Source organism: Crotalus tigris, unplaced genomic scaffold (genome assembly GCF_016545835.1).
Source record: "Crotalus tigris isolate CLP2741 ecotype Arizona unplaced genomic scaffold, ASM1654583v1 scf7180000018965.556698, whole genome shotgun sequence".
Taxonomy (NCBI): domain Eukaryota; kingdom Metazoa; phylum Chordata; class Lepidosauria; order Squamata; family Viperidae; genus Crotalus; species Crotalus tigris.
Window position 1 is genome coordinate 311,824 of NW_024097301.1, and position 23,809 is coordinate 335,632.

Sequence of the window (23,809 nt, forward strand, 5' to 3'; positions counted from 1 at the left end):
CTATTTCTTCTTTTCTTTAGACTAGACAGACCCAGGTTCTGCAGCCGTTCTTCATACATTTTGGGTCTCCAGGCCTTTGATCATCTTAGTTGCTTTTCTCTGAATTTGTTTCCAAACTCTCAACATCTTTTTTGTGATATGGTGACCAAAATTGGCTGCAGTATTCGAGGTATGGTTTTACTAGGGTTTTATAAAGTGGTACTAGTACTTTGCATGAACTTGATTCTATGCCTCTGTTTATACAACCCAAGATTGTATTAGCTTTTTGGTTGCTGCTGCACACTGCTGGCTCATGTTTAATTGATCGTCCACTAGGACTCCAAGGTCCTCTCGCAGTCACTGCATCCAAACCAGGTCTCTCCCAATCTGTATTTGTTCCTTTGGTTTTTCCTGCCTAAGTGTAGAACTTTGCTTTTCTCCACATTGAAACTCATTTTGCTGGATAGGGCCCATTGTTCAAGTTTGTCAAGATCTTTTTGCAACCTGAGTTTGTTTTCTGAAGTGTTGGCTACTCCTGATAGTTTGGAGTCATCTGCGAATTATATGAGTTCCCCTTCAATTCCCTCATCTAAGTCATTGATGAAGATATTGAAGAGTGCTGGGCCTAAGACGGAACCTTGTGGTACCCCACTGCTAACTTCTCTCCATGTGGATGTAGTGCTGTTGAGGACTACTCATTGAGTACGGTTTGTCAGCCAGCTACAGATCCATCTGGTGGTGGTGGTTTCTATTCCACCTTTTTCTAGCTTACTAAGCAGCAGATTGTGGTCTACCTTATCAAATGCCTTACTGAAATCTAGGTATACTACGTCCACTGCGTTTCGTTGGTCAACTAGTTTAGTTACTTTATCGAAGAATGAGATCAGATTGGTTTGATATGATCTGTTTTTAACAAACCCATGCTGACTGCTAGTTATGACCTGGTTTGCTTCTAGGACAGCCCTAATGTTCTCTGCTTTCTTGTGAACTGGAATCCATATTCTACATTCAGGCAGGAGAGTATTTTGGAGCTGTGAGCCTTCCTGAACCAAATTGGCAAGGATTAGTGAGCAGATTTTATAAATAGAACAGGAAGGAGATTTATTTACAGGAAATATATAATAGGGTTTGGCCACCCCGTCCCCCAGGAAGAGAGTGCTGGAGTGTGTGTGCATGAGCCCGGGAAGAAAGGTGGAAGAAGGTGAAGTTTGGAGACACAGAAGGGGCACAGTGGAAATCTCCTCTTCAGCTGCCCCCTAAAGGTCAGTAGGACATGAGGTGGTGAGGAATCAAAAGAGGTTTGGATTTCCAACAAATTAGAACCAAAAAGCATAGCAGGAGCATTGGCCTTGCAAGCCTGGGGGTAGGCTGGTAGGTTTGGATTTCATGCCTAGATGAGTTTCAACTTTCTGCCATCAAGCATTCCACTTTTTTATTCTGCATATATTAATGGATGAATTATCCAACAATCATGTTTTGCCCAATGGGCAGGAAGAACAGAAACAGGCAGGGTTAATGATCACTCTGCTCTCATGGTTTCTGAGGCTCAGTGGAATGAAAGCCAGCTGGGCTTCCTCACTCAAAGCTCCTTAGTGAAGAGGAATTACAGGAGGATGCAAGGGCTCTTCTCCAACTTGGTAAGTAAGCAGGCAGTAAATGTGGTAGTCTGCAGCTGAGGGACATGGAGCACAAAAGTTTACTATCCCATCCTGTACCAGTAAGTCCACCTCTGGATCACCGTCTGGCCAGGATGGCACATTTCTGTGAGGCTCTGTGGCTTTACCCAACATGCTGCGGATGGCCTCATGGGTTGTTTGGTAGCTTCTAAGAGAGTCTAGCTGCCATTTACCCACCATCCTACTTGGTTCTCTTGTCCTATGGATCCATTCTACCTTGGTATAGTTGTTACCCTTCTTCTCTCTTGTAGGCCTTCCTGCTACTCAATCATTCACTTCAAAAATAATTGTAATTATAAGCCATAATCATCAAAACCCATAGAACATAGAACACAGAATAATAGGATTGGCAGGAGACCCCATATTATTTTGGACAAATGACTGTCCAGTCTTCTCTTGAAAACCTCCAGTGATGGAACGCCCACAGCTTCTGGAGGGAAGTTGCTCATTGCTTAATTGTTTTCACTATCAGGAAATTTCTCCTTAGTTCTAGGTTGGATCTCTCTTTAATGATCTATCATCATTATGATATTAATGATTATGATTATTAATTATGATATATTTAATGACCCATCATGTTTCCTGCCATGGAAAACAATTCTGAGCAACTTCTGAACATGATTCCTCCTAATCACAGAACTTGGGATTCTCTAGCCCAGAGTCCCCCTATGTTCTCTCCCCACTCCAGAACATATTTTTAGGGTTTCCCAAGGTTGGAGGACCTTCTGAAAGAGGCTGACAGGGGGCAACTTTTGTTCTGGTTCTTATCTGTGCTTTGCTCTCCCTACAGAGTCATTACCAGAAGTTCTTTCAAATGATCCTTGTCCTGGGGATTGGTGGGAACCTTGTTGTTGGCTACCAGATTTCTGTGATCAGTTACCCCTCTGTGGTAAGAGATACCTTGTTGGTGGGTTGGGAGGCAGAGACCCCTGTGCCAGATAGCACCCATCAGGGTTAGGATTCGTCCAAGGCTGCTTCCTATCTTTTCTGGACCCATATGTGTGTCCACAATCCACTGCTATGCACTAAGACAACTCCCTTTCTGTATGTTGAGTGGAATCATTCTAAGTCAGATGAAGTCAGATGAAGACAGAAAGCAAGTTATTGGAAGCCCTTCATCTCCATATTAATCAATGTATTTGGCTGATAGGATAAAGTGAACTCTAAGGCCAGGATAGCTTTCAATTAGCAGCTTACCCTGATAAGTCACAGCCCAACTGCCGGGCAACCCCCCAGTCAGGAGAGAAATAAATAGTCAGGAAGTGAAGGGGCAAGATTGGTCTGCTTCCCTTTGAATTTACTTCCACAGCCTGCCCTTTCCTTAACTCTAGGATGGAGTTGGTCCTGAGCCCCGGGTGCTTCAAGCAGGGCCACTTGGGCTCTTCCTCACCGCTGGATAGTGTGCATTTTTCCAGGCTGTGATCTGGCAGAAAAGCTGCCCTGCCTCCAAACCTCAGCTTCCCTGCTCCCCATTATGGGCTATCTAAGTCAACCAGAGGATTTTTAATCTTTGTTTTTGCCATGAGAAGCTCATCTGCCAACCGGGTGCAAATCAGTAGTTCCCTCCATTGGGCTCCTCCATGAAGTTCCATTGACTGCTCAGCCAGAACACTTTCTCTGCAAATGATACGCATCAATCAGGCCAGAACCTGCATGGATGTGGACCTTGCTTCATCCCACCCACTTCAGCTGCTAGCCAAGATTTTATTCATTTATTTTCCACATGAATCAATCAATCTCCTCCAACAGCAGTAGTGCTTTGGCTAAATAAACACATAAATACATTCTGGGCAGATAGGCCTGTTCTGTGCAAGCCAGATGCCTTGTCTTTCTTACAGCCAAGCCCAAATGGACTTGAGGATATGTGCCCATCAAAAGGAAGCAGACCAAAACCCACCTGCCCATGAGGCTGGGACTTAGGCTCTCACGTCCTAACCAACCACCTGACAGTTGAGATATTCCTGCTTAAAAGCAACAACAACAGCAGCAACAACAATATAGGCTGTACAAACTAAGTGTCCAGCACCATTGATAATATACATTGGCCATATAACCAATGCATCAATAGTCCAATAGCCCAATAGTCAGGCCAACTCTCCAGCCTCAAGTTGACATTTTTGTGGCTTTTGGGCCTCATACTGAAATGCTACAAATTCCTTTTCAAAGGGATTGTTTATTATGGCAGATGGTACTGTAGGTTTTTCTTTTAAAAAAATAGTACCTGTTACTATGGATGTGTATTGCTTAAAAATATTACAAGGACCATTTAGGTTTATCCCCCTCTTGCCTTTGCTGAAATTAGATTCACTTTATCTGCAAAGAGTAAAGCAGGGCTTGCTCAGACACTTTCACATTGCAGGACTTGCTTGTAGGCTTGGTGTGCAATGCAGTCAGCCACAGCTTTGGGGGGCAAAAATCTTCCTGTTCTGCTGAGGAATTCAACAGTAATTTAGCCTGGAAAAGAATCATCATCATCATCATCATCATTATCATCACTATCATGATGCTTTTGGCTGACATCTCTTCTTCCCTCTGTTCTTAGTACATCAAGAGGTTTATGAATGAAACCTGGCTGGAGCGCTCTGGAGCCCCCCTCAGTGAAAAGACGCTGCTCGTCCTGTGGTCATTTGCTGTGTCTGTCTATGGAATAGGAGGCCTGCTGGGATGTCTCTGCAGCGGATTTCTGACCGTGAAGTATGGGAAGTAGGTGTGCCCTACAAGACGCCAGAAACCTGGCAGCCTCCTCGGGGCATTGCTGAGAAACAAATGCATCAACCAGTTGCAAAAGAAACTGCCAGGCTGCTAGTCCAGAGGAAACAGGGGAGCCAAAAGCCAACAGGAGAGCCACAAAACAGCTGCAGGCCTCTTGAAACTCAGAAGCTTGAAGTTATTTTATAAAATTTTGGTCTAATAAATATAGGAAATCAATGGGCTTATTCAAATACAAATGCAAAAGGGATTTAAAAAGGGGATGTTTCCTGAACTGTTCATGTTTCCACAGGACCGTTGGCCCTGTTGGTATTTGGGATGCTGCCTCTGTTTTAGAAAGTCACCCCGATTCACTCTTAAACCTTGTTCTCCCACACTTGTGATTTATCTCCCTTTTAGATGGGCAGGCAACTTTCCCGGTCTGCTGGCAGGAGGCCTTCCCAGCAGGTGGTCCCTGGGGATTCAGGGCTTGGAGGGACCAGGCAAGGCAGCCCAAGGCAGGGAGGTGGCTAATGTGGTTACTTTCTTTCCTACCCCTTTTCTTGGCCCCAGAAAGAAATGCCAGCTGAGCACAGACCTCCTGGTCATCCTGACTTCCCTAGTCATGGTCTGCAGCAAGAGAGCCAAGTGCTTTGAAATGGTTCTGCTTGGACGATTTGCTTACGGGATAAGTGCTGGTAAGAAGCCTTAGAAGACTGGGCTTTAATGTGGCTTTGGATATTCTCTGGGGAAAGCCCAGGGGACCTGCCACATGCCAGCCAGCTTGCCAGGGAACCCCAAGAGAGAAGGCTACTGTTGCTGTGCCCACATCCACTGATTCTCATGGGGGACAATAACTGGTCAGCCTTTGGAAGAAGAGGGCCATTGGCTGCATCCACCAGGGGTCTTCTGTCCTTCCAACATACAGAATAATAGAGTTGAAAGGGACATTGGAGGTCTTCCAGTCCAACCCCCTGCTAAAGCAGGAGACCCTATATCATTTCAGACAAGTGGCTGTCCAATCTCTTCTTGAAAACCTCCAGTGATGAAGCACCCACAATGTCTGAAGGCAAGCTGTTCCACTGGTTAATTGTCTTCACTGTTAGGAAGTTTCTCCTTAATTCCAGGTTGCTTCTCTCTTTGGTCAGTTCCCAACCATTGTTTCTTGTCCTGCCCTCTGGTGCTTTGGAAAATAGGTTGACCCCCCTCTTCTTTGTGGCAGTCCCTCAAATACTGGAATACTTCTATCATGCCCCTCTCAGTTCTTTTCTTTAGACTAGACATTCCCAATTCATGCATTAAAGTTAAAACTTGTGACATGAGCACTCTCTGGACTCTCCACTGAAAAACTTCAGGGTGCCCTGGTGATCTGATGCAGCTCTTGCCATCTGCCTAAATCAGCAAACAACTCTGCTCCCGTGACTGTGATTATTTCAAATTTCAGTAGTTTCTGATGGTCCTTCCTTTCTCCTTTCCTTCCTTCTAGGCTTCTGCCTGGCCATTCATTCTCAGTATGTTGGAGAAATTTCCCCCAAGAAATGGAGAGGACTTGCAAATGCTACCTCTGGATTCTTTTGGTCTCTGGGGAAATGCTTGGGCCAAATCTTGGGACTCAGGTACAGAAGGAGCAAGACGAGGAAGGAGGGAGGGGGCTGCTCCTCCACCCCCAACCTCCATTCTCCTATTCTCCAGGGAGTTCCTGGGAACCGATCTGTCCTGGCCGCTGCTGCTGGCCTTTCCTGGTGTGGTGGCTTTCCTCCAGCTTCTCTTCTTGCCCTTCTTCCCTGAATCTCCTCCTTATCTCTTAATCCAGGAGGGAGATGAGGAAGGGTGCCTGAAAGGTAAGTTGTCCTTAGAAAGATTGGTCTCACCTCAGAATGACCAGGGTGGGGCCGGTCTTGGCAAATGTGTTGTCCAAACCTTTGACTGGCCAGGATTGAGGAGCTGGAGGTGGCAGAGACTTCAGCTTCTTTGCCAATCTCTGCATCATCACCGTCACCGTCTTCATTGTCATTATCTAGTGCTTCTTTGGAAAGGTCTGGAATGTGCTGTGCCACAAGAACGTTATCTGAATGTTGAAGGGAAAGGCAACAAGAGCAGCTTATTTGGCTAAATATATTTGGGAGGTGATTAGAAGAATTCTGCTCAATGTGAATGAGCAGAATGAGAGGGCAGTCGTGGAACATAATCCTTCAATAATCCTCATATTGGCCTTTCCCTCATCTGGATGATCTTGGACAGGCCTGCTGGCCTGCAATCTGTGGCTGACATAAGAACAGAAAAATTGCAGTGATTGGTCTTCTTACTGCCACAGGGTTATCTTTAAGAGAGGTCCTTACATGTGTTTTACCTGATGTACTCCTTGAGGAGCCTTTTTGGAGGCTTCATTTCCTGGAATTTTTCTAAAAACCGGGATGCACCACAAGATCTATGAACAGGCCATCTGGGAATAATGTGGTACAGGAGTGCTGTTGTCCACCATCATTCCAAGCAACAACTAAGGCCTCATTCATAGTACGAGACCCTCAAGAACAATCCCAAGGTCCTTTTGAAACCCAGTGTCAGGGCCCACTTCAAAACCTCATCCCAAGAAAGCAGGACTCTTGGAACAGTTTCTTCCCAAAAGGAACTTTTATTAAGAGAAGCTGATAGCAGGCATAATAGGCAGGATCTGAGGGTTTCCCACTCAGATCAATATGTTAAAGGAGTCTCAAGCAAACCCCACCCCAATAGTTCATCCGGTCAGTTTGAATGGGCCAATCCTCAGGTGTTAAGTCTGCTGTGGGAAAGGAGCTGATAATGGAGTCATTCCCATGCTTGTGATGATGTTGTTGGGTCTTCGCACCTTCCCTTCTGCAGTGATAGATAAGCCAATAGTCAGAGGTACATTCCTTTCTCACTCCAGGTTGACATCAAGGGAGAGACAGTTCAAACAGCAAGTATGTAGGAATAGTGGAAAGGATACATTGTAGCAGAGCAGAGAAACAAACCTCAGAGCCTTCCCCCCTCCCCTTCAGAAGAATGGCAGAACTCTCAGTAAGAAATAGAAAGGAATGAATTGGATCCCCCCCCCAGTGTAAGAATGGGTTCTGACACCCAGTATGGTCCTTTAGGTACCTAAAGTGGACCAAAGGAGTGTTTCCAGGCTCCTACATCAGAGACCAGTGTGGAGAACTACAAAGCCATCAGGGAGTGATCTAATCATGATGAGAGATAGATATTAATATCTCCAGATCACATGCCACTGGCTCAAGACAAAAAACAGATTGAACATCTGTCCTCTGCTAAGGCGGTGAAATCTCCCAGTGCATAAGTCCATAAGCCATAAGACCAGAGAATCAGGCAGTTCAAACATTTTTGTTTTTCTATCCAACTACCCATTCCTTAGCAAGCTGTGAGCTAAGGCAGGGTGTCTCAACTCCAGCAACTTAAAGATTTCAACTCTCAGAATTCCTTAGCCCCAAATCATAAAGTTGCTGAGGGGGAGAAACACTGCATTATGAGGCCAGCTCCCCCCCTGCCCCGTGGGCTCCTTTCCCAGGGACCACTCAGAGCACGGGTGTCAAACCTGATCGTACCACGTGACATATTGTGATGTAGCATGATGTTTTTTGCCTTTGCAGAGTTGGGTGGGTGTGGCCTGTGTGTGATGCATCCGGCCTGTGGGCCGCCAGTTTGACACTCCTGCCTTAGAGGTTGGGACAGCTGCCTGCAAGGATGAGAATTGCTTCTCTGTGGCTCTCATGGCCTGTAAGGCCTTTCTGGCTGTGGGGGAAAGGGTGCTGCTGCCCAGAAACAACTTGACTAATCTTTGTGACCTAGCATCTTTTCTGCTTCCCCAGCAATGAACCAGCTGTGGGGCCAAGGGGATCACCAGGAAGAGCTTGGTGAGCTGAAGAAAGAAATGGCCCCAGGAGGGCAAAGAAGCAAAGTGCTTTGGCCAGGAGAATTGCTCTATGATGCATCGCTTCGCCAGCAACTGATCATCCTGATGGCTGTCACTGTCACTGTGCAGCTCTGTGGCATCAATGCAGTTAAGTGTCCCTTCCTCACACAATCTCCCCAGAATGGAGGGAGAACCAGCTGGTGCCTGTAGCCTATAAACTGCCAAGCTTCTCCAGCAAATCCCCTTAAAGAAGGGGGCCTGGGTGGCTAGTCAAGCTAGGGAAAGAGATGACAACATCTGGAGGGAGACAAACTGGGGTTATAATATGGAAAAGTTAACACAAAAAATAAATTAGGAAGGCAGCACAATCTCTACCAGAACGACAGTTTCACAAATCCTGTTGCCACCAGCATGCCATCTTGATCAAGACTGGAGGACAGCAAGAGGCTGGAGAGGTCCTTCTGAGCCAGGCATTCCTCCAGGCCCCACTTTGGCAAGAGCCCAACTACACAGTCCCTCACTTGTTTTTCACCCTGGAGTCCATGGTTTTGTCTCAGCACGGCACAAGGCCTTCTCCTGGGCTGCCCTTGGACAACTCACCACAATCCACTTGCTGTGGCCAATTTGCCACTACCAACTTGCTGCGGCCAACTCACCGTGGGACAATTTGCCATGGAACAAAAGTTGCAAAGTATCAAATAAATGGAATAGAATCATTAAAGAAAGAATGCAAAAGGAGAAAAAAAATAAAATGTGAATGACAAAAAATAAATAATTCAATAAAAGTGTTGAATTGTCCCCCAGTGAGTTGGCCGAGGCAAGTTGGCCAGACCAATATGCCAGGCTCTTGCAACATGGGAGCTGGCTTAAAGAAGTGGCATTTCCCCCTCTTGAAATCCTTGCAAGAAGAGAAGGAGACTTTGGGGGGGGGGAACCAACTTTGTCAGCCCTGAGGCAGAACTGCTGCAGAATGGGACGATTTGCCATGGCCAACTTGCTGCGGCCAACTCACAATTCAACACTTTTATTTAATTATTTAATTTTTGTCATTCAAGGATTTCAAGAGGGGGAAATGCCACTTCTTTAAGCCAGCTCCCATGTGGCAAGAGCCTGGCAAATTGGTCTGGGGAGGCAAAGGGTCTTTTGCCCACCAGCCATCTCGGAGGGTAGCAGGGATCTGCAAGCACAACAACAGTGCGCTGTGGGAAGGAGGACCAGTCTCGGGTAACAAGCTTGGCCAGCTTTGGCACATTTGCCTTTCAGCTGCTCTCCCCCACCCCAATTTCCTCCCACCCTCACCCCTGCAGTCTGAGAGTTTGAGCTGCTGCTTCCAGGAGGAGTGAGCCAGTCTCAGACCTCTCTGGCTCTCGTCTGTAGAGTCTTGTGAGCAGATTGGGGGTGGAGGTGGGCGGAAAATGACAGCAGCCACTGCTAAATGCAGATCTTCACAAAGGACCATAGCACTGAGTTTCTGAGGCAGGGGCAGGTCTTTACTGCTTCTTGGCAACTATGAGCATCTTTTTTTTCCCCACTTAGGTTTATTTCTATGCTTTTGAAGTGCTTCACAATGCAGGTTTAGAAGAGAGACTTATCCCCTACGTCTGCCTGGGCATCGGCTTCTCTGAGCTCTTCTCGTCTTTCCTCTGTGTAAGACCTTTCTAAGTAGTCCATTTTATTCTGAAAACCTCCCTTCTCTCCCAGTGTTATGTTGTCATTATGAATCTTCTTCTGCATCACACCTTCATTATGAATCTTCCCACACCGTCCTCCATGATTCCACAGAGGTGCAGCCTGCATCCCTGTTTGGAGCATGAGATTGCAAGACCAAACTCTTGCCAGGACCACTTTGGGCTGCCTGCTAGGTTCAGCAAAGCCTTTGGCCAGCCTAGGTCCCCTGACGTTGGACATCCTGGCAAGCCTGGCACCCTCGGATCCCTTGGAGGGGGAGGCACATGCTCCTGGGCCAAATCCCAATCTGGATTGGTCTGTCAAGCCAACTGGAACCATCAGACTCCCACAAGGACCAGTTTGACCATGCAATTCCATGGGGTTGAGAGACCAGAGGTGCTGGGTCTACAATTCTCAAAAAGGAAAAAAGGACCAAAAAGTAATTTCTATTGATTTGAATTTGAATATAAAGGTTCTGCTTGATACCTATTATTTGAATTCAGATGTCAGGAAATCCACCCATGTTTCCCTGACATTGGCACATTCCCTTATTTCTCCTCTTCAGATATTTGCCATTGAACGGTATGGACGGAGGCCATTGCTGTGGAAAGGCTGTGGGTTGATGGCCTTGGTGCTCTTCTTCCTCACAGGGACTCTTTGTCTGCAGGTGAGAAGAAAAGCTTTTTCTGGAAATTCTCTGTTTTGGCAGAGCAGGCAGCCTAGTTAGCCTCATCCCCTATACGAAATGGAAGCTTAGTGCCATCAAGGGAAATTCAGTCTTTTCACTTTATGGTGAATATTTGTCTACATTATTCTGATAGTCCCATATAATTCTTCTTTCAGTTTGTTGGAAAAAGTCCAGTAATGGCTTCCAAGCAGAAATAAAACTTGCCAAAGTGTTTTCTTTCATCAAGGCTGTCAATTTTGCCATCTCTGTCAATTCCATCAGCTTCACCATCCATTCTTCCAGTGTAGGTCTCTATAAATTCTTCCACTTTGGGGCATTTATAGGTCTCGGTGCCATTCTCACATGTAAAAGCAAAGGTCCATGAAATGACTCAATTTGTTTGTCCATTAAGCTGAAAAGAAAACCCTCTAATTTCAATTGCACCTTCACTTTAAATCTTCTGCATCAGGAGGCAGGTTGGCCCACTACTTCACCCCACAGCACCTCAGTGGGATTAAGATCCAAGCTTTGACTTGGGTATTTCAGACCCCCCCCCCATTTCTCTCTTTTTCCAGTCATTCCCTACTGTATTTATTGGAATGTTTGGGGTCATAGTTATGGAGAAGGCTGGAAAACTGGCTGTTGCCAACCTTGCAAGGTAGACTAGACAGGAAACACAGCCACATTAACTAACTCAACTTTATTGTAAGGTTACATTAATAAGAGTTGTCCTGCCAGCACATTACTTACTGCCAAGAACTTAAGGAGAGTCCCTCCTGGGCCTCTTCTCCACCCACTACTAGGCAGCTCTGGACCGTGCCCTCTCTTCTCTGACCTTTCCTGAGGCAACATCCCTTCTCCCAGAAACTTTCCCACATACCACTTCATCACTCTGGGATGCTTGACTTTGGATTCCTGCCCAGAATAGGGTGTCAGATTTGATGGCCTAATGGCCTTTTCGAGTTTGCAGAGTTCCATCTAAGATTTTTGACCAACTCTTCCAATCGGTCTCTTGATGAGACTGAATACAGCTGCCTGGGCTGCCACTATTTGAACCTTCTTCCAGACAAGCTCCACAGCCTGGCCTTGCTTGGTGAAGCCTCCTGTTTTCTGAGAAGGATGCATTGACCAGAGCACCCTGTGCTGGGGAGGGGCTTCTGCAAAGCTTCTAGACCAGACATGTCAAACTTACGACGTCACGTGACATTGTGTGATGTATCGGAGCTTTTTTCCCATTGCCGGCAATGGGGTGGGCATGGTTTCCTGGTGATGCGTCCTGCCCATGGACCGGTAGCTTGACACCCCCTGTTCTAGACTGCCTGTTCTCTTGTTCCCACCTCCAGAAAAACCTCTCCTGGATGTCTCTCTGCAGTGTCATCCTGATTTTCTTACTTGTCATCCTCTTTGGAGTTGGACCAAGTGAGTATACAAGTCTTTTCACAAGTAGCCATGTGGAAAGAGAAAGAGGCCTGATTGGTGGGGAGGTGGGAGGTCCTGCCAAACCACAGCATTGGTGGAGAGAAATAAAGGCAGGAGTGAAGGGACTCCAAGCAGCAAAGGGGGCGGGAAGGCCTGGGTAAGAACAAAAAGCCACACATGGAGCAGAAACACTTGTACGTCACAACTGAAGCTTCCAGATACTCTTCAAGGGCAGTTCCATATAGACCTCTGTAAGGTTTTTCAGCTCAGAATCCAAATAAATCCCAATGAGACTCTGAACACAAGGCCTCTGAATCAGAACACAGCTTTGTTTTCTTTGATCAAAGATATATGCTGGGCACTCCACTCTCCTGTAGACAGCAGAGAAGATGGAGAGCAGAGAGCACCTAATCAGAAAAAATTGCTTTTTATAACTAATATACATCACAAGGTTTCTGCGCATCTAAAAAGTTCCTTTGAATCTCCTAATTTATCCTGGCATTACACTTCTGCATCTCTGAGCCTGAACACACAATAGCACAATAGCTGGCAATTAGCCCATTAACTTTGTTACTTTGTAGGCCAATAGAGAGCTGTTACATTTTAAAGTCACAGCAGAGAATCGAGAAGGGAAAGATTTACAATCCAAGGAGAGAGAGGGGGTGGGAGGCTAGCTGTAAGGACCCATTTCAACCCCACATCTTAAGAAAGCAGAATCTTGGAAACAATTTCTTCCAACAGGAACTTTTATTAAGAGTTATTGATAACAGGCATAATAGACAGGATCTGAGGGATTCCTTACAGATTGATACTTTAAAGTATCCCCAAGCAAACCCCACCATACAGTTCATCCAGACGATTCAAAACAGGCCAATCCCCAGGTGTTAAGTCCATTGTAGAAAAAGGGGGAGATAACATTGATCCGGCTCTGGTCGCAGCGAGATGTTCAAGTGGCTCTTTGCACCTTCTTTTGAGAAATGGAGAGATAAGCCAGGGTCTGGAGGTTGTATTTCTTTCTCCGCCTTTTCCTAGCCGACAGGTTAGGGAGAAGAAAGTTCAGAGAGAGATACAGTGCAGAAAGCAATTTGTTACATAGTAGCGGCCAGCGGACACAGAAGCAGTAAATGAAGCAAAAGGTTACATTGTAGCAAATAGAGGAAGCGAAAGCAATAACCCCGCAGGCACATCCCCCCCTCCCCATTGGGAGTATGCCAGAACCCCGGGAAAGGTGAGATTTGTTTTTAGATCAGAGGGGATAGATAGAAATGAAATAGAAATGGGCTCTGACACTAGCGAAGTGTTGCAATTTCTTAGCTAGGCTTTACCTTGAAACAACACATATTGTAAGGACCCACCCCACTTTGCATCTTAAGAAGACAGAACTCTTGGAATAGTTCTTCCAACAGGAATCCTTTATTAAGAGAAAATGGTTGCAGGCATGCTAGACAGGACTTGGGGTCCAAGCTCTCCCATTCAAGGTTTTAAGGGGTTCCCCAGTAGTCCCACCCAATCAACCCCCCTTCCCAGTGATAGTTTCAAGTATCACAATTCCACCCCGTTTCTTCTTTCTTCCGTCTGGATGGAGACTTCAGATAACTACATGAAAGGCAAATACTCTTCTTTGTTAATGCTAATGTTCTCTGGTGTTAACGCTTTGAGGTTACAATAGGTTACAATAAACACACATTCAGCATTCAGCTCTTTGAAGTCTACTGAAGGAAGTGAGGGCCATAAAGCCCCTTTGTTCTCCCCCTTCTCTCCCTCTTATGGCAGAATCCAAAGAAGGCAGAATTGGGAGTTTCTATATTTGATAATTAAAAATGAAATATGATTGGATTCTGACATCCGGCCCCTCTTAAAAATAAGAGAGATCCACCTGAAAGAAAACACAAGTATAAAATTTAGTTAGGCTTGTTAGGATACTCTGTGTGAAACTTCTTCAATAGCTTTGGGGCTCTGACGTGACGTTTATGGACCCACTCATTTTGTGAGGCAGGGAGGTGTTTCCAGGCAACTAGGTACTGAGTTGTTCCATGATATCTCCTAGAGTCAAGGATCTCTTTTATTTCGAAGTGTTGTTCCCCCTCCACCATGATTGGAGGTGGTGGGGGGGGGATTTTTGGCCGTAGAGGTGACTGATGCTCTCTTTTCAGCAGGCTGCAATGAAAAACTGGGTGTATTTGCCTGAGGTTTTTGGGTAATTCTAATTCTACTGTTACTGGATTTATGATCCTTTTAATTGGAAAAGGTCCTATATATTTTGGTCCAAGTTTTTTACAGGGCTGTAGGGACTTTAGGTATTTTGTAGATAAGTACACCATTTCTCCTATAATGAATGGTGTAGGCTCAACCCTTTTTTTATCGGCTTGTGCTTTGTATGCCCGCCTAGCTTCATCTAGTGATTTTCTGACTATTGGCCAGGTGTTTTGTAGGTTTTCCATCCATTCTTTCAGTGAAGGGATCGTTGGTTCTTTTGGGGTTAACTCTGGCATAGGGTTGAAACTTTGGCCGTTGGCTATTTGAAAAGGAGTGTAGCCTGTGCTGGAGTGGACTGCATTATTGTAGGCAACTTCTGCAAAAGGAAGTAAGTCCGTCCAATCACTCTGTTGGAAATTTAAAAAACATCTCAAATATTGCTCAAGTACCGACTGGCACCGTTCCGCTTGTCCATCTCCTTGAGGGTGGTGGCTAGATGTCAATCCCTGAGTGGTCCCTAAGAGGGATAAAAATTCCTTCCAAAATGCAGACGTAAATTGCACTCCCCTATCAGAGATGATGCGTTGGGGTGCCCCGTGCAATCTGTAAATGTGCTGGATGAAAAGTTTTGCTAAGGCCTTTGCAGTGGGAATTTTTTGGCAAGGGATAAAGTGCACCTGTTTGGAAAATAGGTCCGTGACTGTCCAGATAACAGTATTCCCATTGCTTTCAGGCAATTCCACTATAAAATCCATGGCTATTTCCCTCCAGGGGGCTGAGGGACTTGCCACTGGTTGTAACAGCCCTGGCGATTTCCCTTGCAACCTCTTTGCTGATGCACAGGTTGGGCAGCTGGCAACATAACTTTCTATGTCCTTTTTTATTGATGGCCACCAAAATTGCCGTTTAATTAAGTGTAAAGTTTTTACAAATCCAAAATGCCCTGCTGATTTTGTGTCATGGCAAAGTTGCATGAAAGTTAGTCTTTGAGTTGTTGGTATATATAACTTTTCCCCTACCCAAGGCAATCCGTCTCTCATTGTGCACACATGTTTGTTTTTCTGGAACCAATCATCTGTTTCCAAACTTTTTCTGAATTCAATTCCAGTTTGGCTGTCCAGTTGTGGTTTTAATTTGGCTTGGGTTCTTGTGGTTACTGGTGCTGCCAGTTGTGACTCTGCCATTATTGGTCTAGAGTCTGTGGTTCGTGCGCTGTTATATTGGGGCATGCGAGATAGTGCATCTGCCAGGAAGTTCTTTCTTCCTGGTAAATGTTTGAGCTTAAATTGGAATTGGTGAAAATGCTGGGACCAGCGGGCTTGTTTGGGATTGAGTTTCCTGGAAGTTTTCAGGGCTTCCAAATTTTTGTGATCAGTCCACACCTGGAAGGGGATTTTGTTGCCTTCCAGGAACTGTCGCCATGTGAGTAATGCCCAACGTATCCCATAAGCCTCCTTCTCCCATACGGGCCAGCGCTGTTCTGTTTCCGTGAGTTTCTTGGATGTATATGCACAGGGTTGCAATACTGCATCATCATTTTCTTGTAATAGCACAGCCCCCACTGCCACATCACTTGCATCTGCCTGTATTATGAAGGGCTTGTCCATGTCTGGGTGCCTTAGTACTGGTTCGGCAGAAAAAAGTCTCTTTAGTCTCTCAAACGCTGCTTGGCACTCCATTGTCCATGTTAGTGGCTGGCTAGGTTTTACTGAGGATGTTCCCTTCGTTTTTAGTAAGTTGGTGAGGGGCAAGGCTATCTGTGCAAATGAGGGGATGAATTGGCGGTAAAAATTTGCAAAGCCCAGGAAACTTTGTAGTTGCTTTCTTGTGCGGGGTGGTGCCCATTCTACTACTGCTCTGACCTTCTCTGGGTCCATTTCAATGCCCTGTGGGGATATGCGATAGCCTAGGTAGTCTATCCTTTCCTGGTGGAATTCGCATTTTGAGAGTTTGGCATATAGGTGAGCGGCTCGCAGCTTCTTTAAAACCGCTCTGACAAGTTTGACGTGTTCTTCTTTTGTTTCAGTAAAGATAAGAATGTCGTCCAAGTAAACAAGGACCCCCTTAAACAGGTGCTCCCTTAGAACGTCATTGATTAATTGCATAAAGACTGCAGGGCCCCCTTGTAATCCAAATGGCAAGACTTTGAATTGATAGCACCCCATGGGGCAGTTAAATGCAGTCTTCCATTCGTCCCCTTCCTTGATTCTCACGCGATAGTAAGCTTCCCTTAAGTCTAGTTTAGAAAAAATTTTCCCTTTCGATAGGTGTGACAGCATGTCTTTCATGAGGGGCAGCGGGTATAGGTTGCTTTCACTGATTGTGTTCAGGGCCCTATAATCCACGCATAAACGTAAAGAGCCATCCTTCTTCTCTCTAAAAAGGACCGGGGCAGCCACTTTAGGCTTAGCTGGTTCAATGAAACCTCTCTCCAGGTTTTTTTTTATAAATCTTTCCATTTCCTCCTTCTCCTTTGGGCTCATGGAGTATAATCTGGGTTTCGGGAGTTTTGCCCCAGGCTTGAATTCAATGGTACAGTCTGTGGGTCGGTGGGGGGGAAGCTCATTCGCCCTCTCCTCACTGAAGACTTCAGCAAGGTCCCTATATTCCTCTGGTATTTCTGTTAATCTTTTTTCCTCTCCTATGGATGCTTTTTCTATTCTTGATTCTGGTAGCCTCTCTTGGGGTTTTAAGTCCATAGGGTCCCCCTTCGGGAATTTGATTTCTGTCGTCCTCCAATTTACCCAGGGGTTCCATTTTTTCAACCATTCCATCCCTAGAATCATTGGGCATTCCATACCTGGGGTCACCACAAACGTTAAGTCCTCTTCATGGTTGCCCAGGGAGAGGTGTATTGGCAGAGTGGCTAGGGTAGCTGGCACCCCCCCTGCTATGGATCCATCTAGCTGGCCAAATGAGATTGGTTGTTCCAGTCTCCTGGATGGGATGCCCAGATTCCCCACTAGTGTTGGGCTAATGAGGCAGCGGGTGCAGCCAGAGTCTATTAAGGCTTTCACCTTCACAGCTTCGGGCATGGGGGGGATTAATATAGTCACTGTTTTGAAGATGGGTGTGATGCGTCCACTTACCAGGGGTTCGCCTTCCGAGCTGTCATCTGAGGCATCCACCGTCCCTGTGGTGTAGGCTGGAGTTCTTTCCCCTTGGTGAGCAGAGGTGGGGGTTTCTGCAATTTCCATCATTTTCATGGCTGTTTCTTTTGGCTTAGCTGAATACCCTCTGGGTTTGTTGATTGGGGATCTGTCTGGGTTGTGCTGGGGGGCCTTTGAGCGGCATTCTACAGCTCGATGCCCTTCTCTTCCGCACTTGAAACACCCCATCTGCTTCTTGGCTGTATCCGATGATTTCACCGGTTGGTGTGTCAGCTCAGGCGGGGGGCGGCTCCATTGTTTTCCTCGGCTAATGTAAGGACCCACCCCACTTTGCATCTTAAGAAGACAGAACTCTTGGAATAGTTCTTCCAACAGGAATCCTTTATTAAGAGAAAATGGTTGCAGGCATGCTAGACAGGACTTGGGGTCCAAGCTCTCCCATTCAAGGTTTTAAGGGGTTCCCCAGTAGTCCCACCCAATCAACCCCCCTTCCAGTGATAGTTTCAAGTATCACAATTCCACCCCGTTTCTTCTTTCTTCCGTCTGGATGGAGACTTCAGATAACTACATGAAAGGCAAATACTCTTCTTTGTTAATGCTAATGTTCTCTGGTGTTAACGCTTTGAGGTTACAATAGGTTACAATAAACACACATTCAGCATTCAGCTCTTTGAAGTCTACTGAAGGAAGTGAGGGCCATAAAGCCCCTTTGTTCTCCCCCTTCTCTCCCTCTTATGGCAGAATCCAAAGAAGGCAGAATTGGGAGTTTCTATATTTGATAATTAAAAATGAAATATGATTGGATTCTGACACATATAAAGTAACAGAAACATTTTCTTTGGTCAGCACAATTTAGAATACAATGGAGCACATACAGAAAGCAAGCAAAAATAAATGGAGAATAGCTGTTATACATGAGAGATTGATTATACATAAAAGATTATATTTTGAAAGATTATACTTGGCTTGATCTCTACAACTTATTCCAATAGTCCAAACAAGAATTGATTGGAGCATGGGTGACTGTGAGAAGGGCATACTGGCCAGGAATGGATGTAACTGGTATACCACACGCAGTTGTGCAAAGGCCCTTCTGGCCACAACTGCCATCTGTTCCTCCCACAGGATCCATGAGTCCAGGAAAAAAAACCCAGATTATGCCCCTGGTCTGTGCAACCCCACCCAGGAGCAAAGATGGCAGTTGGAGTTTCTTCCTCTGTGCAGTCAGGCTCACCAACAACAGCCGGTCCTCTCACACATAAACGTCTCACAGAAATAGACATGCACAAACATATCCTCAGCCTTTCCAGAAGAATGATAAGGCAAAGAGGGATGGAGACATTTTCTTCTGAAGCAGCGCAGACAACTGACATAATTTACATCATTTGGACAATCATATTTTTATTTATTTATATTGTGCCTTTATTATTTTGATGAATAATTCAAGGTGGTGAACATAGCCAATACTCCTTCCTCTTCCTATTTTCCCCATAACAACCATGTGAGGTGGGTTGGACTGAGAGAGACTTTTAATGTTATCTGCATCAGTTGCAGAAAATGACATAAATGGATGCAAATAAGGTAAGAATATCAATTATGGAAGTGACCTAAGTAGATACAAATGATATAAAAGTTAATTATGCAGATTACCCCAATTAAGATTTGACTGCCATTGGACTATAATGGACTCTCCTTGCCCCTAATACTCCATTAAATTGAACTGAACTAAATAAAAATTAGCATCTGATAGAGTTATTGGGGATTTATTGCTTTTCTTTTTTTCCCATTTCTGGATGGTACTGTTGGTGTTTTTGTTTATAGACCCAGAGAAGACTATGGATTGCCATGCCACTGCTAATGGTTCTCCGGATAAATGAATTCTTGCTCATCCTGGGCTAAAAAGGGTCTCTCTGGGTTTGAACATATTTCTCTATATTGTCCCTCTTAGATGGAGCCACATTCTCTATTATGATGGAAATTTTCAGCCAATCCTCCAGGCCAGCAGCATTCACGGTCGGTGGTTGTCTAAACTGGGCAGGCCTCTTTGTTGTCGGCATCGCCTTCCCCTTTGCTGAGGTCAGTTTTTCCCAGCCCTCCATTTCTGTCCCCTGAGTGGCCTTCACATGGCAGCCACACTTGCTTCAGGCACTGGGTTGGGCTGCAGGTGAGGAGATGCACCGTGTAGAGACCCATCTTGGTTGGGAATGAGCCCTTCAGCCAGCCCAGGACAGTCACTAAATGTGCCCAAAGCTGCTAGAAATAGCAATAATATCAACAATACAGAACAGTAATAAAGATGGTTATTTAGCTGGAGGTGAAACCATATGACAGATGACTGAAGGAACTAGGTATGTCTAGTCTAATGAAGAGAAGGACTAGGGATCATACGATAGCCATCTCCCAGTTCTTGAGGGGCTCTTACAGAGAGCAGGGGGTCAATCTATTCTCCAAAGAATCTGACTGCAAAACCAAAAGGTGGAAGATCATGAAAGAAAGATTCAACCTTTGTTGAATTTGTTTCTTCACATAAAAAGAAATTACAGTCCAACATACCCAAAAAACTACTTGAAAAGACAAACTAAAAACAAACATTAAAATAAGCAAGAAAATAGTAAGAGAACACCTATCCGACCTTGACAAATATAAATCACCGAGACCCAACAGATTATATATCAGAATTCTGAAGGAGCTGGCAGAACCATTGCACCATATCTTTCAAAAATCCTGGAGCACTGGGGAAATACCTGAGGATTGGAAAAGAGCTGATGTGGTTCCCATCTTCAAGAAAGGAAAAAAAGCAGACCCAGGAAACTACAGATAGTCTAACATCAATACCTGGGAAAATCCTAGAAAAGATAATCAAAAAACAGATCTGCGAATAACTAGAAGCAAACAAAGTTATAACCAGTAGCCAGCACAGGTTTGTCAAAAACAGATCATGCCAAACCAATATCATCTCATTCTTTGATAGTGACAAAATTAGTAGACCAGCAAAACACTGTGGACATAGTATACTTAGACTTCAGTAAGGCATTTGACAAAGTAGACCACAATCTGCTGCTTAGTAAGCTAGAAAAAGGTGGAATAGACATCATCACCAGATGGATCTGTAGCTGGTTGACAAACCATACTCAATGAATATGGCACTACATCCACATGGAGAGATGTAAGCAGGGGGTACCACAAGGTTCCGTCTTAGGCCCAGTACTCTTCAATATCTTCATCAATGACTTAGATGAAGGAGTAGAAGGGCAGCTCATCAAATTTGCAGATGATACCAAACTGGTAAGAATAGCCAATACCCCAGAAGACAAGCTCAGGATCCAAAAAGATCTTGACAAACTTGAACAATGGGCCCTATCTAACAAAATGAGTTTTAATGTGGAGAAAAGCAAAGATTTACATTTAGGCAGGAAAAACCAAAGGTTTAAGTACAGATTAGGTGGGACCTGGCTTAAAAACAACTGTGAGAGGGACCTTGGAGTCCTAGTGGACGATCATTTGACCATGAGTCAGCAGTGTGCAGCAGCAGCAGCCAAAAAAGCTAATACAATCCTGGGTTGTATAAACAGAGGCATAGAATCAAGACCACGTGAAGTATTAATACCGCTTTATAAACCCTTAGTGAGACCACACCTGGAATACTGCAGCCAATTTTGGTCACCATACTACAAAAAAGATGTTGAGAGTTTGGAAAAAATTCAGAGAAGAACAACTAAAACGATCAAAGGCCTGGAGACTAAAACATATGAAGAACAGCTGCAGGACTTGGGTTTGGCTTGACTAAACAAAAGAAGAAACGGGTGACATGATAGCAGTCTTCCAGTATTTGAGGGCTGCCACAAAGAAGAGGGAGTCAAATTATTCTCTAAAGCACCAGAGGGCAGGACAAGAAACAATGGTTGGAAACTGATCAAAGAGAGAAGCACCCTGGAATTAAGGAGAAACTTCCTGACAATGAGGACAATCAACCAGTGGAACAGCTTGCCTTCAGAAATCGTGGGTGCTTCATCACTGGAGATTTTAAAGAAGAGACTAGACAGTCACTTATCTGAAATGGTATAGGTTCTCCTGCTCGAGCAGGGGGCTGGACTAGAAGACCTCCAAGGTCCCTTCCAGTTCTATTCTATTTTATTCTAACCTGGAACTAATGAAATTTCTTGACAGTGAGAACAATTCACCAATGGAATGACTTGCCTCCAGAAGATGTGGGTGCTCCAACCCTGGGGTTTTCAAGAAAAGATTGGACAGCCATTTATTCAGAATGTATATGGTCTCCTGCTCAAACTAGGGGTTGGACTAGAAGACCTCCAAGGTCCCTTCCAACTATTTTATTCCATTTTCTGTACATTTTAAAATGTCAACTAGACAACCCATGCCCCATTGGGTCATCATTTCAGAGATATTTCCTATCTAAGGAGAGAAACAGCACAACTGTGGGAGGGCAAAAAAGCAGGGGAAGCAGGAACAACTTCCAGCTTCCTGCCAGCTTCCTCATTGACTTTCTTTATGGGAAGCTGGCTGGGAGCATCAGAAATCATCCTTCATCCTTCCTGCCCTCCCATTCATGCTGGTTTCCCCATTGGCTTTGCTGTAGTAAGCTTGCAAGGGGAAAGCCACTGAGGAAGCCTGCAGGAGGTTGCAGGTCCAAGGTCAGCAGACAGGCAAGGGACGAGGGGATTCACTGGAGCATAGTGGAGTGCAGATGAGGAGTGAAGATGCATGAGAGGGGCTGTGCAGGGCAGGAAGGGTGCATGGGGGCATGCAAGGTATCCCATGTGGGTCACACAGAGCATGCAGGTGGGCAGTGTAGGTTAAGAAAGATGCATAGAGGGTAACAGAGAGGTGTGAAAGGTGCTGCATGAGTTGAATAGGATGCATGAAGAGGTAGCATAAGGGTGTGTGTGGGGGTCACAGAGCTGTGTGTGATGTGCCACGTGGATCAGGGAGGGCATGTGGGGTGCAGGGAAAGAACACTGCATGGAATTATATGTAAGAGATGCCATGCAGATGTTGTGTGTATAGGGGGGGTCAGGAAGGATGCATGTGAATGCACAAGAGGTGTTACATGGTTCAGGGAAGATGAAAGAATTGGGGGAATGTGTGGGATAATTGCATGGGCCAGGAAAATTTCCTTCCTTCCTTCCTTCCTTCCTTCCTTCCTTCCTTCCTTCCTTCCTTCCTTCCTTCCTTCCTTCCCCCACCCCGTCTTCCCTTTCCAGCAGACCAGTAAGGGGCTGCTGCTGGATGGGGGAGACTGGCTGACAAAGTGTCACTGAAGCAGCCACAACTTCCCCAAATTTCATTTCCCTGGGAGTCATGGGTCCCAGATTTTGGACATATTGTGTATGTTAGCCTATCTAAGGTATCTTGGCTCCAAAAGTGTTGCCCTATGAAGTTCTGTCTTTAAAATGATTCTGCATACAGCAGATGAAATAGCAAGAAGTTCAGTGGGAGCATCTAGACATGGTTCTCTTGAATTTCTCCCCAATTAGCTTCTGTGGTTGGTGGCACAAAACAATTCCTTGACATTGTGAAGATTTATAGAGGAGAATGAAATTTTTCTGATAAATTCTTCCTAGCTGTAGGGACTTCAGTTGTGCTCAGAAATAAAATGCACTTGATAAACCAAAGATAGCGGAGAAGTTAAAGCAAAAACGCAACATACAGATAATGGATAGACTTGAACCTGTCTAAGCACCACCTGGAGCAATGTAGAAGGGATGGCATCCATACACGGTCCTTAACCTGATTACTGGATTTACTCATTTTCAGCATTCACATTAAGCCGTAAAGTTGACAGCATCACATGCTGTTAAAGTCAAGAAATCAAAGTCAATCTCATCAGATGCACTCTTTTCCCTATCCTCTCCCAGAGATGCTTGTAGCTTTTTCTAGATACAGTTTCTGATTCTTCACCATTAGACTGCAATTCCAGCTTGAACTTTGGGGATGATGGAGATAACTTGTTCAATGGCTTCAGACACTGAGACTGTTACTGTTTATTGTGTCCATTACAGGAAAGTCTGGGCCCCTTTTGTTTCCTTCTCTTTGCCACTGTGCTCTCTGGCTCTGGGATATTCTTCTACTTATTCCTCCCAGAGACAAAAGGCAAATCTACAGTAGAGATCACAGAGGAATTCAGTAGATCGTCTTTGGGAAAGAAACTTACTGTTCTCAGGAAAAATTTCAGTGAGGACCATTCGGTCTACTCCAGTTTCTGAGTTGCATCTGGAACTGAGTTTATTGTCCTTTTTATACATTTTTATTCTGCTGTTGGCATATTCCAAGTTGCTCATAAATAAAATGTTAGTAAAACCCTTGTGTGTGTTATTTGTTTCAGGCTAAATCCTTTGTCATAAAACAGAAGGAAAGATAGAATGGATGGAAAGAAAGAATTCCAGACCACAACTCTTAAGCAACCACTTTTACACATTAACTAGCTAGATTTGGTTGATCAAGAGCAACATCAAGATTAGCTACAGAAGGGAACAATAAGAGGTTGAACTCCTAAAACAAA

At 45.0% G+C, this 23,809-nt stretch overlaps 1 protein-coding gene across 1 annotated transcript; it reads left to right on the forward strand.

The window, feature by feature from the left end:
- The first annotated feature begins 1,551 nt into the window (after positions 1-1,551).
- LOC120314625 (solute carrier family 2, facilitated glucose transporter member 11-like) lies at positions 1,552-23,513 on the forward strand. The gene is made up of 12 exons (XM_039357905.1): positions 1,552-1,616; positions 2,446-2,544; positions 4,198-4,358; positions 4,917-5,041; positions 5,830-5,959; positions 6,036-6,184; positions 8,186-8,376; positions 9,766-9,876; positions 10,463-10,564; positions 11,908-11,983; positions 19,238-19,365; positions 23,310-23,513. Exons 1-12 carry the CDS (start codon positions 1,593-1,595, stop codon positions 23,511-23,513), a joined length of 1,500 nt encoding a protein of 499 aa, XP_039213839.1. The 5' UTR covers positions 1,552-1,592.
- Positions 23,514-23,809: the final 296 nt, after the last annotated feature.